A 16,879-nucleotide genomic window follows, 5' to 3' on the forward strand; every position below is an offset into this window, starting at 1 on the left:
ACATCAGGTTTTCCTAGATTCTCTAAATTCTCTTTGTATACATCTTATATTCTCTTTAAATGCTCTCTATTTATTATTATTCTTAATTGTATATTCTCTAGGTTTTCATTTGACTTTTTTTGATTTAAGAGGCTTAAATTCTCATAAATACCTAAGTTATTTTTATATTTCTATTTTATATTTAAGAAGTCTTTAAAATTCTTCAATTTGCTTTAATTTTTAGACTTTATATATTTTTGAATTTTTTTTTCTAAACTGCATAAATTTTATAAATTTTTTCAAAATTGTATTCACTAATTTTTTTCAGATTTTCTTTCCACTTCACTTTGAATAGGATCTAATTTTTCTAGATTTTCTGGATTTTCTTTGAATACTTCTTAAGTTTTTTTTTGAAGATTTGTAGTTCTTTAGATTTGCTTTGAATTCTTTATTTGTGGAGTCTTAAAATTTTAAATTTTGATTCCAAAAAATTCATAAAAAATCGAGAAGTGTAAAGATCTGATATATACAGTATGTCCCCGGATTGAGTTCACAAGAGGAAAAAAAACGTTATTTTTCATTTTACAAAAAAATGACAAAAGAATAATATTTTTTGCTTAATTTAAAATAAATAAATCTTTAATTAAAACTTTAATATTTTTAAGCTGTGTTCTTAAAATCGAAAAAAACAAAAAATAACGAAGAACTTTTTTATTTTTAATTTTGCAAAAAATGTTAAAGGAATGGAATTTGTTCCTTAACTCAAACCAATTTCCACTATTTGATTGACCTATTACCTGTTTTAGCACAGTTCAATTCTAACTCGTAATTCTTTAAGACTGTTTCGCATTTTCTCAATTATTGTTAAGGATGCAATTGCATTTCTTTTCCAATTTTTTAATACTTACACACTATTGGGTAAAATTTCCTTTCATCTTTAACGCACTATTTGATATTGTAAATCCACAGCCTGCTATTATTTACTTACGATTACAACATTTAATAAATAAAAATAAAGAAAAAATTAATACAAACTAATAATTTTAAAATTTTAATTGCAGATTTATCTGTTTTGAAGTAAACAAAAAATGTTATTTCTTTGTCATTTTTTTGTAAAATGGAAAATAAACTTTTTTTCCCTCTTGTGAACTCAATCCGGGGACATACTGTATAAACATATATAAACAAAAAAAACAAAGGAGAGAAATAACTTAAGAACAATGAAAATCGAGAAAATCAATCGAAATAATTTGAGTACTTACAACAGTCACTACTGAGTTCGTTCTATTTATCTTAACAATCGATAAGTTTTCCTGTTCCTGTTTCATATTTACCTACTCAAAACAGAACCAGCTATAATATTCTACTGCCTTTGCATTCAGGCAACCATTGAAAGAGAATCGATACACATCGCGATTATATCCATACAATCCAATTAATTAAATCCCAAATACTGCAGTCAATTCGTAGAAAATCGTAAACACGAATACACGTTGTACCTCGTAGAGCCATCGTGGCGTATCATTGAAAACAAAGAGTTACGTTAGAAGGGTCTTTATTGTTTAACTGACTCTATTAAGCTGGACATTGCCGACGTTTTTCCCTGGAGCGTTTATTACGTCGCAAGTGCTTATAATGCGGTTATTTTCGGACTGTAATTACTGACAAAAGTTGCTAGGATTATGTGAGAAAATGGGTTTCGAGAACTGACATGCTATTAGTGGAAATAAAAGGTGTACTTTTTTAGACGCTTTTTGCTTTAATGCTGATTGAAATTATGCCAGATGCACCAGTTCAGATTTCAGCTATATTGTCAGTAATGATTGCTCCTCATCATTTCCTGTTGGTTTATGGTAATATCGATTTAGTATCTATAATAACTAAGCCATGTAATATAATTCATAGCAATAATTGATAAACTTGATGGTAATCAATCCAGTGATGCGAATTACAAAATATCTCCATTTCCGCCAAACGGAAATGAAACAAAAAGGAAAAACGCAGATATCGTTCTAATATCATCTCTTTTAGTAAAGTTAGATTTCCATATTGCACATTTCAAGAGCAACAAGTGTTAAAACTGCTATAAAACGAATAAGATTATCCCTCCCAAAATCCTAATTGAATTAAAATAATACCAAATATTTACATGTAGCAGAAGGAGAGGAAGAAAAACATTTTCATTATCCCAACTCTGCTATAAGACCCTTACGATTTTAATTTGTCCGCTTTTAATAAAAATTAAAAGGGAAGAAAAGGAGCCTCACTTTAACTTCCAGGCACAAAAACGAGTAATTTGTATCAGCGTAGAAACACCACCACCTGTAATTAATTCTCCTACATACTCCACGTTTTACTTGAAAGAGCAGTTTATTACTTTTGCTCAGATCGCCTGGAAAATCAATCGAGAATGATATTAAATTTCTCGCTTCGAGCTAATAATGTCAATGTCTATGGAATATGAGTGGCAATTCTTCCATTTTTCAATGGGACGTAAGTTCGCGTGACATTTTTAATATTTCACGGAATTTCTTCTTCCTCTTAGTCACTTTCTTTAAAGTTTATTACGACAGACGGTCGCCGGTGACGTATTCTCCGGAAATGATTGATCTATATTGAAAACTAAAAAAGTTATATTGCGTGGGGTGTCCCACGTCAAACTTTGATGGGAGAAGTGCTCGACGAAAAACAATCTTCGAGCAAGGACACAGATTTTTCCAAAGGCTGGAATTTATTGAATTCGAGTTTTGTTTGGAAGATTAAAGTAGTTTGCACTAATTTACCTGACGGAAGTCCACAAATACTAGCTGCAGGAGAACACAAATAATTTATTTCTGGTCTGTTTAATGTGGAATGTTTACTTCGTTACGATACATTCTCCAAGGCTTGCAACCGGTAATCACACTACATCCTGTTCAAATAGCAGTGTAGTCTTCGTTCTGGGGAGAATTGTATCTGAGCGACATCAAAGTAAAATTGATTGGGTCCACGTGAAGATTCGGGTCCCATTTGTAATTTCAGTGCAGTTTCGATGTATTATTAACCCATTACCGCCCAGGGTCCTATATATAGGACAGCCAGTTTACAATTTTTTTTAGAATTGTTTTTTCGGTGTGTTTCAATTTTTCCCAGAGAATTCAACTTACCATAGATTCGACCAATAAGAGACATTTATTTTTTTAAATAAACCAATCAGAGCAAACTTTTTTTGGAAATTTTCACTAGTGAAATTTTCAGCGGAAATACCACGCGAGAGTGACAATTCCACGCGGCGAGCTGTCAGTTGCTTGTCAGTTCGTTGAATTCTCATGACGAATATAACTCGGGAGCTCGAAATTGTGGGAAATTTTTCCTCCAGTACTCGTAGTTTGTTTCTCCGGACAATTGGCACTCGTTCGCTTCGCTCACTCGTGCAATTGATCGTCAAAAAAACTACTCGTCTGTCGGAAAAATTTCCGACAATTTCGAGCCCACTCCTTATATTACTTATGAAAATACTATCTTTTGACTTTCTATTAACATTTTTTTTCAAGCAAATGGTTGTTTCAGATTTTAGCAAAAAAAAAATGAAAAACCTCGGTTTTCAGTGTATTTATCACTTTACCGTATTTAATTTTTTTGCTGTAAAATGATAAACTGAATATACAGGGTGATTTAAAAAAAACGGCAGGCGTTGTAGAATTTTCATTAACGAACCGAATTCAAAAATTTTAAAAATAATCTAAATGGCTTTTAATTTACTATAAGCTGATAATTGAATTTTTCTAAATGTCTTACTATATTTTGGGCTATATTCAACTTTCTTATTTTAAATTGCGACCCATATTTTTTTTATAATTTAGAAGATATTAATTTTGTTGATTAAAAAATGTGCAATATGTTCTACTTTTACAAAAAATATTTAAAAAAAAATATCAAAATTGAAAAATTAGGCAATAAAAGTTAATAAAATCTAGGTGCGTGGGTAAGATTTGGACATAAAAATAATGCAAAAATCAACTCTGGTCGATCAAAAAGACTTCTAAATGTCTAATGTGACTTGTAGCATTTTTAAAAAAAAATTATGAGTTTCAAATTAAATTTATTACACTTAGAACTATAAGGTGTGTTGAAAAGAGGTACTTCTGATCACCGATTTAATGAAATGAGTAAGTTCTTATTCTCAATTTTTTTCAAATAAGCCTTTAAGGCTGGTAGTAGAAAAAAAATCCGGACACTCTCAATCATGTATTAAAAAAATTCTTACCATTTATGAGAGGGATTAAACACGACGACTGGTTACCAGAAAAATATTCTATTCATATTAAAAGCTGAAAAGTGGTCTAGGGCGGTCATCACAATAATGATAATAATAACCTATAGATGAATTTTATTTAATAAATCTCACAAATTTTTCGTCGCTTTTGATTTTCGAAGAATTGTTGCTAAACTATCAAGTTCAAACTCTAGGGGTTGTACTTAACATAAGGGATGAGGAAAAAATTTATGAAAAAAAACTTTTTGTTATAAATAACCCATCATAGAAGATTTTGAGTCTTGTTATATTGGTCAGTAAAATATATTACCTCTATTTATTTAATGAACGTTTCTATATGAATTTACCCAGTGTTCTGTATACATAGAGGAGAGCTTAGAAAAAATAAAAGACAAACATTTTTTTTTCAAAAATTTTATGTAGGATTAGGTACCTAATCACGTATCTAGACTAAACCTCATATGTAAAATTTATGAAAAAAAATTTATTATTTCTGGTAGCGGGCGTTAATGGGTTAATTACAAGCTGCATTTCTGGATCCCACAGATTTTTTTTGTCCAATTTCAATTGGATTCGCTAAGAGATCAGCGGTGCTACTATGTGAGACCAAGTGGAAGTTCGAGTCTACAGAACGGAGGAATATGAGCTCCTTACGTTCTTGTTTTTCCAGTTGCCTTGTATGATTTGAATCTCGATAAACTTTGAGTTTATATAAAAGATAAATCTCCTTTTATTTGTGCTTTTCACTAATAATGGCCACTTCAATTTTATCAAAGAAATTTTACAGCTATTACCAGCGACTGTAATATGTAAAGACCTTTTTTCTTCCGATCGCCTTGTAGCAAAAACAAACAAATTTCGTCAAACCCGCGCAGCATTTGTCCTTTCCGCAGGAATGTTTGATGTTGTCGAGATTAAAATCGCCACAAACCCTGGGAGATATCTTCGGATTTTAATAAAAGCTTGCCTGACTGCGGCTATAAATCGTCGTTTTCTTTGAAAACAAGCCCGGCGATGGAGTTAATCCGGTCTGGTCAATTTGTAGTTGGAGTTGCAGCAACCGCCATCTGTCGGCACACGACGATGCAAGCCACCGTCGACCTAACAAGCCAGTCAGATAATTGGAAAAGCCCCGGGAAATAAAACGATTCGGTCGGCGTGAAAACACCAGATCCAATAATCCCAGATTTAGTTGGCGCTGAAATAATGGAACGGTGACGGGATGGACATGGACGGTTGGGCCCTTAAATCCCTCAGGTCTACTAATAACGTCCGTGCAAGGAAAGTCTACAACTAGTTTAGCAAAACAATCAATTGTCTTAAGACTTTTAGAGTTAACAAGTTTCAGACTAGGACGTTATTGGTTGGATGCGTTGGTGGTGCTTAACTAGTCTTTGTCCATTCATTATTAAACTGTTTTCTTAACCAGTTTTATTTGTTGCAGATCGTGGACGGCAACGCAAAAACCGACGTTTCCAATCGAAAAGAGCCTGGAATTTTTTGCGGGGAAAGCGAGCAGCCGCAAACTTTCATGTCTGAAACATCATTCGTGAAGGTTGTGTTCCATAGCGATAATTTCACGGACCAAACTTACTTTAGTTTTGATACGAGGGCTGAACAGCAACTCGTAGTTTATTTGAGGTACGGCCAGCACCCAGAACTTTATCCAAATCGCAGAGGAGAAGTTGTCCAAGGGTAAGTTTATGACATTCATAACTTACAACTATAACATACATTTTCATTATATTAAATTAACACAACTAGTTTTTGATGATGGAACTAACGGACCCTAATGAACGTAAACTGTGCTTGAAATGTCTAACTGTTTCGGGACGAAATTCTCCATTCATTTTATTTCGGTGGTCATTTTTTTTAATAATTTTTGGAGCTCCTTCTAACTACAATAGATGCCCATAAATTATGTAAATTACTCACCTATTTGAATTTACTGCTTCGCCGCAAGACCCACAATTGATGTGTAGATATGTCTTACCCTGTTATTCTCTAGAGCATTAAACACTACAGCACCCGTTATGTGCAAATTCTGCACTTTGAACATGAGCAAGACGTTTTCATCGCCCCCGAACGGCTAAATAAACCCAACATTAGTTAAACGTAATTTGATCAAGGTAAAAAGTATATTCTTTAATTCCAGAAGTTTGAAGTATAAAGCCATAAATTTTGCACATTCAGAATTAAGTTTGAAGCTTTTAAAGTTCATAAAATGTCTTTAATTAACTGCAATTTTATTATACGTATGGTCGTAGTTTTAATTCCTTTTTCATGTCATGAAGTTTTATTGGAACTCCCGGGAAGTCTAGGAAAATTTTCTACGTTTTATGTTCATTGTTTTTTCAATGCACAGAAAAATAGCTGAATGGAGAGTAAATCTAGAGTTTAATATAACTCTTAAAGCAATGTGGACTCTACACAATGTTTGCTATCTCTTTGATCTCATGTGCTGCATTTCGTTCGCTTCCTTGGTTACAATCACCAATGCTAGAGAACTCGTAATATCAAAAACTGTTTGATTAATAAGAAAAAACAAGACGCTGTGTAAAAATTTTGGTAATTTTGGTTTTATTATAATAAATTATAAGAATAAAAATTTCTCAAATGATATTTCGTCGTCTAAGCGGCAACATCCGCAACCTCAGTAGTGATAATATTTTATTACTATTTTGTCTCAGATGAATTTTTCGCGGAAAATTTACTGGTGGAGATTACCTTTTGCATTACTGAATACATCTAACTTTAAGCTAAAATTTGGTATCAAATAGTAATTAAGAAAAATTATTTACACTGACGAAAAAAGAGTTTATTTGCGCTCCTGTATGACTTTGTAAATATTAAGATTGCGGTAGTTGCCGCTTAGACGACGATTTGCTGTGCTTAATATACTGATCCTGGCTAGTAAACCCTAAAATTTTCAACTTGTTAGCCTAAAAACTGTCTTATTTAGAGAACAAAGCATGAGATTATGTAACAAATTTTTGAATTTTCAGCTGATTGTGGAATAAAAATTTTCAATTTTTTTTTATGCAGCTATGAATTTTAAACTTGGGAGAACCAATATAAAGATTAGTAAACCCTAAAAATTTTAAATTTATTTCTTTAAAACTGTCTAATTTATAAGACAAAACATGTCGTCTTGTGGCAAAGTTTCTAATTTTCTGCTGGTTGTGGAATAAATTTTTTAAAATTTTTCTTTGTGCAGCTATAAATTTTAAATTTATTGAACTTAATGTGAAGGTCTTAATTAGTAAATCCTGAAAATTTTTAATTTATATCTCGCAAACTGTCTAATTTATGGGACAAAACATGACATTTTGTAAAATGTTCAATCAATTTTGAATTGATCATAAAATAAAAATTTCTCCAATTTATCTATATGCATTTATAAATTTGAAATTTAGTTCCCTTAATACATTGATCCTGGCTAGTCAATCCTTATATTTTCAACTTGTTAGCTTGAAAACTATCTAATTTGTAGGAGAAAACATAACGTTTTCAAATTTTCAGCTGATCGTGGAATACAAATTTTCAATTTTTTTTTATGTAGTTATAAAATTAAAATTTGGTAGACTTAATGTAAAGATTTTAATTAATAAAGCCTAAAAATTTTAAATTTATATCTCAAAAGCTGTCTAGTTTATAGGACAAAACATAACATTTTGTGAAAAGTTCAATAAATTTTGAACTAATCATAGAACAAAAATTTTTCAGATTCGTCTTTAAGCAGCTACAAATTTAAAATTTAATGTGCTTAATACAGTAATTTTGGTTAGTAAATCCTAAAATTTTCAACTTGTTTACTTGAAAAGTGTCAAATTTACAGAACAAAACATGACGTATAGCTACAAATTTTAAAATTTTTAGCTTATTGTGGAATAAAATTTTTCAAATGTTTCTTTATGCAGCTATAAATTTAAAATTTGGTGGATTTAAGATATCTTAATTAAAAAATCTTGAAAATTGTTATGACATTTTGTGGAAAGAAAAAATTTTGATCTAATCATGGAATAAAAATTTCTCAATTTCTAAATTTAAAATTTAATATGCTGAATATAGCGATCTTGGCTAGTAAATTCTGAAAGTTTCAACTCTAAAGTTAGAAAACTGTCTAATTTACAGAATAAAACGTAAAATTTTTGAGAAATTTTGATCATGTTTATTAATTAGTAATTTGTTAACAAATTGAGATGGGGAATTCTCCGACAGTTTCAGTGGCCGTGTGTGATTTACAATTTGATTAATTTTTAATTTATCACAACACGAATTTTAAATGAAATAATGGTATCATTAGAAGCTGCTTTTCCCGGAACGACTTTCCGAGAACTCCAATTAGCTTTACACAAAAGGCGAAAAATACCCTGAAATATTACACCAATGTTGAAAAGTGACATTTCAAAGAATCCCCGTGTTTGCCTTTCTAATTAAAGTTGAACCGTCTCGAATAACTCAATTGAAGCCCGTCGATTTTATTGAAATAATTTTAGATAAACGAAGTGGATTGCTATTCCGAAGCATCTTGTTTGTTGTGGCGTCTGAACGCTCGCCATTATCTCATTCAGCAGTTTTCTACAAGAGCACAAAAGCAAATGTCATTTTTAATTAAAAGCGAGTGTTCTTTTGATGTCTCCGAATAAATCTGCAAACGACGCGTGAATGCGTGATAAAAGAAAATGTCTCCTGGAGAAACCTCAATCAACAGGAGAACGTTTCTTTGTTTGATTTAGAAGCTGCAATTTTTCAAGGAAATATTTCCCCTTACAGGTCTTACTGTGAGAGGATATTCCGGGACTGTCGCCTTCAAACTTGTTACGTGCAATCTCCGGCCTATCCTGGAGTCTATCCCCGGAATTTGCACTGCAGATATTACCTGAACACAAGACTGCCTTTCATCAAATTGTACATCGAGAATGAAGAATTCAACATCGATGGACAACGCTGCGAAAACATCATGACGTGTCCTATGAGGCCCATATCGTCAGGTTGGTAAGGATTGATTCAAAAGACTACACGGAATTTAAAGTCGATGTCCTCTTCCAGTAATACAATTTTCTTGTCGCAGTGAATTTTTAACACGAGACGTCTCGACGCTTCGCGTCGACGCTAACCCTTGTTCAAAAGCAAATAATTCGCTGCCGCCTCCGCCGTAATAAGCCAGAATAAACACCTAATTTTTGCATAATTAATATGCACACTTATTTGCAAACCTAATGGAAGGTTTCATTGTAATCTCGTAATGCTCCATCAACTTTGATTGTGAGAACACAAAAGCCTTCTGGAACAATTATAATTTCTTATGAGGTGGCGCCGTGGCTTCTGTTATTCTATCTACAACAACAATAAAAGTGTACATCTCACAGTCTTTGTACGGTAATTAATTACTCGTGTTAACGCGATAATTCCGTGCCAATTATCTCCTGACGGCCACGTGCAATACACGTAAAAGTTTCAGAAATTTTCTTTAGAACCATTAACTTAAAAATAATTTACTAGCTGTTAAGAGTGATAAATGTTCAACTGAAGTGGTATAACAGTACGTGCGTTGTCTGTTAAAACTTTTAGACGTTGACACAAAGTGGTTCTGAAATCTGAAACTATTCTGCAGGTTATGCATCTCAATGCCCTTTCATGTTCAACCATTGTGTCAATACTGTCGGTATTTTATTACTTCGTCTAGAACAGACATGTTATGAAAGTCTTGTTCAATTGATTTTGACCGTAAAGTTTAAGCTGCACTTGGATTTTATCGTGTGTTGGACAAAGGTAATTATCCTTCCAAAGACTCGTGAACAGTCTTTTTGTAAAATTGTTAATTATTGAACTTACGTTTCAAGAAATAAGAAGTGCTTTTTCGGCGTCCCCGAGGACAATAGATGGGAATTTCAGATCTTACATTTTTCAGTATGAATTTTGAGAGCCACGCCACTTCTTCGAATCCCATAAATCCGAGCGTTTTTTTCTAACTAGATCAAGCTTCTTCGTTATCTCGTACGTGTGAGTGCCTCCCTCATCCGATTCGCATCTTTCCTAAGAACAGTAGCGGCAATTCTTTAGGTGTTATTGCCGTGCAATAGTGCTGGAGGCGGCGAGGCTATAAAAGGGCGTGAGAGTTATTGTTATCGTTGTGTTTACACCGCTAACGCCGTCCGTCGTATCAACTAACAGACACTTCTTACCGCCATTGCACACGCAAAGCTTTTTTCGCTTTGCTCGTATAAACAAGAAAACAAGTACCGCCATTCTCTAATTCGCGAGAAAACGACGGTTGGAAGAATTAAGAATTTTGAAACAGCGATTTATGAAGTGTTTTGTTCCCAGGCCAGGAGAATTGCCCTTACGACTACATAAAAATCTACGACGGGAAGAATGAGTTGAGTCCCGTCATTGGGACGTTCTGCGGGATGGGAAAGTTTCCTTACTCCATTATAGGCACATCCCAAGACCTTTTCGTTGAGTTCGTTTCGTCGCCAGCAGGTAAAAACTGTGTTTTTCTTTCTGTTATTTCTTTCGTCTTCCGGTTTATCGGCACGGTAACGTTGTCGCTCGTGCACCAACAAGAAACAACCACCCTCGTATAGTATTATGTTTCCGTTGAAAGGGTGATCACGATGTGACTAGAACGGGGTTCGTGTAAATTTATGGACGACTGGATAAAGTTTTTCGTTTAAGCGTTAATATACTTTTCATGTGGGTGGGAAATGAAGGTCTGAAATGGATTTTTTTAATGTTTTTGGGGTGGGTTTGTATGCGGTCCGTATATTTTTATTAGGTGGATTATTTACACAACTTGTCCTCGATCTGAAATATTATTTTCTTTCGAAAATAACTTTGCGTCGGATCGAACTGGAAACTCTTACAAAGGTGAACGAAGTTTTTTGGAGTGGACATAGCAGACCCAATATTATTCTTATAAGGGGGAAATCGTTCAAAAATGCGAAATAGAATCTTAAACTCGTTTTACAGATCTTGGATTTTGAATTTCTCCAATCTCATTTTTGCCGTATTCTCTATATTCTCCGCATATATTTTTTTCTTTTTTATTTCGTTTTTATCTACTTCAGGTATACTTCAATTCTTTTTAGATTCGTCGGATCTTCCAGTCCTTTCCAGTTTTCCATGAAATCTATGTATTTGCAAAATCCAATCAATTTTTCGATAAATTATTTATCAAACTGTTTATCCAATTGGCTGTTACTCAGTGAACGTAGTTCTATATATCTGTCATTCCTTAACATCCGTTAGTTATTTGACGTTTTTATATCAAGTTCAGACACACGCACACGTTTGGAAATTCCCATTTGACTAGATAAAAAATTCTATTAATCAGTCTGTAAAAAGAGCAGATTTAATAAAAATAGATAATTTGACAATTTTGGAGAATTTTAGAAAAAATATTATTAAGATATTGCCGTTTCTCTAGTAGTATTTTTTATTTTCTTATATTTTTCTTTTCTTTACTAATAGAATTCAGAAAATTTACAAAAACATAAGAATTGAAAAAATCTACAATGCGATCTTTTATTGAATTATTTATCTAGTTGGCTTTTGCTCGTTGAACGTATGTCTACATATCTGTCATTTCCTTACATCCGTTAGTTATTTGACGTTTCTACGTCAAATTCAGACACATGTTCAGGCGTTCTCACCCGACTAGATAAATAATTCAATTAGTCAGTCTATAGAAAAAACACAAATTTAAAAAAAAATAGATAATTTGGCAATTTTCGAGAATTTCAGAAAGATTAATTTTTGAAATATTGCTGTTTCTCTAATTGTTTTTCTTTATCCCCTTTTTTAGTTGATAAAAAAAATACAACAACAACTACCAAAGAAATAAAAAAAACTACAGTGCAATCAATTAGTGAATTGTTTATCTAGATGGCTGGTTGGCTGTTACTCAGTGAACGTACACGTATGTCTAGATATCTGTCATTCCCTAATATCCGTTAATTATTTGACGTTTTTAAGTTAAGTTTAGACATATGTTTAGAAATTTACACAACAATATAAATGATTCAATGAAGAAAGAGTACAGATTAAAAAAATTAGAGAAGTTGACCATTTTGGAGAATTTTATAGAATTTTACGCGATTTTGGATGATCTGACAAATGTAGAGAAAATCAATGTTATTTAATTGATCTAAAGTTTTAAGAAAAAAAAAATTAAGAAGCTAAATTGAATGAATTAAAAGATAAAAAAAATCCAAATAAGCAATGGATACAAAAATTTAAGTCTAATCCAATGAGAATCTAAAGAAAATAATTCAATTTGGATAAGCTTATAATATGACTTGTTTAATTATTAAAATTTTTGATAAAATCGGGGGGAGTATCAGCATTTAAGAAGACGGAAAGAATTTAAAGTAACTAGATGGAAAAATATAAACAGAATTCAACAAAGAATCTAAAGATTCAGAGAATCTGACGAAGAGAATCGAGAATAGGGAAAATTGAAACATCCAGAAATTAAAAAAATATATTTTTTTTATTTTCGGAATTTGTTTTAGAAACTTCAGATAGCTTTGTTTACTCATAATTTGTATTTTTTTAATAATTTATTCTGGGAATTCCTTTCAACTTTATTAACTCCCATAAAGTAAGTTTCATTTCAGAAAATTGCAAATTGCGAAGTAAACCGGTGTTTGTTCACATGTTTGCAAGTTCAGGTTTTATATATCCGCTTAGAGCTTCTAAAACTGTCACCATAACATTATATTTGCACGAGAATCCTAGTTTTGAAAATTAATAACACGAGAAGCTTGTTTTGGAAGGTTGTGAAGTTTATTTTAACTTTCAACCACACGTGACTAACACATCTTCCTTAGGAATTAATTAAATTTATAAATCTTTGCAACCCTACCGGAAAACAGCATCATTAACCCGTATAATATTACATTTCTCCAGGTTTTTAGTCACATCCCAGTTTCATTTTCCAGGTCCTTTACTCAACACGGGGTTTCATTTTAATGTCGGCAACTGGCCCGGTCACGTGGACACTGCTGGCAGCCGAAATGGCACGTGTGATTGGTTGCTGTCCTCGGAGAGTCTTCGAGCTTCCGGGGACTCTGAAGGGATATTCCTGTCAGTTGCTCACTGGTATCCCCCGCATACCAGCTGTACATATCTAATGCAGGGGGAAGATGGGGAGATCGTGAGATTGTATTTTCCCAGGTAAGTGGAGGAACGCTGTTTCCACAGACTTAAAAGTTTCTTGCAGCTTCCGCATCAACAGGATTGAGTCTCCGATCCAACCCATTGAAGGGGACTGTGGAGAGTCCCTCACACTGTACGACGCTTCATGGCCAGACGACTCGAAGATTATCAAGACTTTCTGTGATACCTTCTCCAAAGCAATGGAGAAACACGACTTTGTTTCAACCGGAAATGCTCTTTTTGTGCGCTTTGAGAGCAAAACTGGAAGTTATAGTGGCTCTTCGTTGTACTACTGGGCCCATTACGACTTTTTCAACAACACGAAACTGGGGGAACCAGTTCCAGGGAAACCTTGTGATGAAGTTTTTGCTTCTTGGAGACAAACCCGGGGGTGGTTAAGATCGCCACTTAACACTTTAGTTTACAAACAAGCTCAATCTAGTGAAGATGTACAGTGTCTTTATCGTTTTGTTACTGATAAAAGACTTTTTGCAAGGGTGATTTTAACAGTGACTGGGATGCATTTTAAAGATAATCCATACAATCAAGGTCCTTGCTCAAACTGCTTGGAGGACCGTGTGGATAAACTGGTAATTTGGGAGCCTCTGCCTCCTGGCGCCAACACGTCGTATCCGCCGATTCCGTTAGGTAAAGCGGCGCAAAGTGGAGATGTTACTTGTTTGTGTAGTAAGCACACATCTTCAACTCAGATTATATCAAGAGGAGAACAACTGAACCTTCAATTGATCGTAGACAGCGCTCATTCCGCGTTGAGTTACTTCAAGCACAACGCTCCTCTCTTTGAGGCCACTTATGAGTTCGTGCACGGACCTCTATGTGGCCCTCCACTAATCCAGCCAATGTTAAACGGCGAAATTCACTATCCTTACTACGAAGCCATTGGCTACGTAGAACCTCCTAAATCAATCCGCTGCATTTGGGAGATCAAAGTCAACAGAGAACGCGACCTTTGGTTACATTTCGACCGAATCAAGTTCTCTTCCAAGGCTTGTGACGATGGCATTGTCGATATTTTCCTCAAAGGTCGCCTAGATCCTTACTTATCAATCTGCGGAGAGAACGTTTCTCTCGTCAAAGAACTACCAGTTCTTTCAGCGGCCGAGTTGAGCCCCGATGGAACTGAACCAGGAGTCACAATTCAGTTTATTGGAAGGACTTCACCTACAAGAGCTGCCTTCACCATTGCGTGGACTGAACTCTTTCATTTACCGAGAAACCAAGATGGAAGTTTGATGTCTTCACGACTCACAGGAGGTGGAAATGTGGAAGACGATGTGGAAGGATGTGGATTTGTTTGTCCTGGAGAAGCAGGGCTGTGTATAGCTTCAGGACTTGTTTGTAATGGGGTCATCAACTGTCCCAACGTTTCAGATCATGCAGGTTAGTGTGTTATGTTTAATTGAACGCAACACGTTTGAATTATTAAAAGCACGCAATTTTGCATTATATGCGTGTGAAAAACACATTTAATTTTTAGAAAAACGTGCAGTTGTTACACTTACGTCATGATTAATTAGCTGCCATTTGCATGGTCTAAGAAAAAAGTCATTCAAAGTATTTTTTGCATTTTTATCCTGAATTATTTTGGTCAATATCTAGTTTATTTGTAAAGCTAACTCACGTAATTGGAGCTTATTTAACGCACAATTTTACGCAAATTATGGCTAATTTAACTTTCAGATAGTTAAATTTTATTTTTGACGTTTTTAATGCCCAATATCTCCGAAACTAAGGCATATAAAAAAATGCGGTTTTCGCCATCGTTTTCTCGCGATATTTTTGTTTATAATCCGCTGTCAAATATTAAAAATTCAATGGCTTATTTTTTTGGAACAAAATGTCTCAAACTATGAAAAATTTTAAATTTTTGTTTTATTGACCGCTACTCATAAACTATTTGACCTATCGATCTGAAATGTCTCCAATTTATAGATCTTAAGCTGCTCTTTCGATTGATGTTTAACTCAAAGATATTAAACGTCGTTTTCGCCTCCAAAATCTTTATTAAAAATTACCCAAAAAAAAAACCTTTAAAAACTTATTTACGTCAATATCTCCCTTCTTTGTGAAGCAAACTTAAGTTTTTTGTGCTCGTTTAACGCAGAGTTTCACGCAGAATTCAGAACTATGCAAATTTTTTCCGTACGTTAACAAATCACTGAGTTATAATCAATAAAAATTTCAGGTTGTTTTCAGACACTCAAAATTTTGTAGTTCCGGAAATATTTTCCTGACTAAAAATTCTCGATTTTTCGCTTATTTCTGGAGCAAACTTAAGCTAGAGGGTATTCATATTGCGCAAAATTTCCCGCAAATTCCAAATCCGGGCTCAAAATTCACGTACGATAACAAATAACTGAAATACAGCCGATTGAAGTTTTGATAGTTGGTTTTTATTTTCGAAATTTTTAATGCTCAATACAGGTGTTCCAGAACTCGCGCCCCAGAGAGCAAGGGAGGGTGCCGACAGCAATACAGATGGTAAATTTCAAAACAAAAATTGACTAAGTTTAATAGTATTCGAGAACTGATAAAAAGTTAACAACCAATCCCAAAAGCTTATTCGAGAAGTGGAGTAAATGGCCATCCCAATTTCCTAGGCAACGAGAGTCTAATGCTTAACTGACCAGTGGATGATAGTATGTGTCCATAGTTACCAATTTTCAAATTCTGTTCCGCTTCGGGATTGGCTACAGTTTTTTGGTCTTATCTCGGTTATTTTTTGAGTTACAAAATTATGGTTTCAAAATTTTGGTTCAGAATTGTTGCCTGCATAAGCCCTTTCTCTCTGGGGCGCGAGTTCTGGGACACCCTGTATTTAAAAAAAATGTTATTTATTTGCGAACTTCTAACGCTTTTTTTGTTTACAGGACCAGTCTTCAGCGACGAGTCCGCCGAGCTCTGCGTCTCCGAACACAATCCCGAAATCAACTGGATTTATGTCGGAAGTGCAGTAGTGTCAGTGTTACTTCTTTTGTGTTGTTTCTGTGTATGTTTATGCAGAAGATGCTGTAGATACTGTTGCAGTGATGACTAAAGTTCAATTTTAGGAAACCAAAGCCTTACAATGAACCTTTAACGAAAAAACGAAGACAAGTCTCCGCTACGTGACAATCCTGCAATAAATCAGATGTTTTGTTTGTAAAAAGCCGTTTTACACAGAATGTAGTCGGAGACTTGTCTCTTGCACTTTAAAGACTTAAAGTTAAATAAAGCGAAGTGAAGTGCACATCGATGGAACTTTTTTGGCAAGCACTCACATTTAGTTTAGATCATTAGAGTACCGTTGTATTATTTCAATTGGATGAAATAAATTTGAACCTTGCACAGTTTTTACGATTCAAGAAATAAAGCGATCATGTTCTAAAGTTTGTTTTTGTAAAATACCTAATGCCAAAAATTCGAAAAAATGTATATTTTTAGTGATAAGTTTTTATTTGAATGATGTAAATATTATGT

The 16,879-nt window shown here is 33.8% G+C and overlaps 1 protein-coding gene across 1 annotated transcript in view; it reads left to right on the plus strand.

Moving 5' to 3' along the window:
* Window positions 1-16,842, plus strand: part of LOC148171432 (scavenger receptor cysteine-rich domain-containing protein DMBT1) — an 84,953-nt gene extending 68,111 nt beyond the window's left edge. Inside the window, exons 3-8 of the mRNA XM_088041960.1 lie at window positions 5,679-5,929; window positions 9,011-9,228; window positions 10,565-10,720; window positions 13,183-13,417; window positions 13,464-14,800; window positions 16,291-16,842. Coding sequence (XP_087898086.1) covers window positions 5,679-5,929; window positions 9,011-9,228; window positions 10,565-10,720; window positions 13,183-13,417; window positions 13,464-14,800; window positions 16,291-16,457 — 2,364 coding nt within the window. The 3' untranslated portion in view covers window positions 16,458-16,842. The remainder of the gene's footprint in view (window positions 1-5,678; window positions 5,930-9,010; window positions 9,229-10,564; window positions 10,721-13,182; window positions 13,418-13,463; window positions 14,801-16,290) is intronic.
* Window positions 16,843-16,879: the final 37 nt, after the last annotated feature.

Source organism: Gnatocerus cornutus, chromosome 7 (assembly GCF_029298725.1).
Source record: "Gnatocerus cornutus isolate USDA-ARS CGAHR chromosome 7, icGnaCorn1.1, whole genome shotgun sequence".
NCBI lineage: Eukaryota > Metazoa > Arthropoda > Insecta > Coleoptera > Tenebrionidae > Gnatocerus > Gnatocerus cornutus.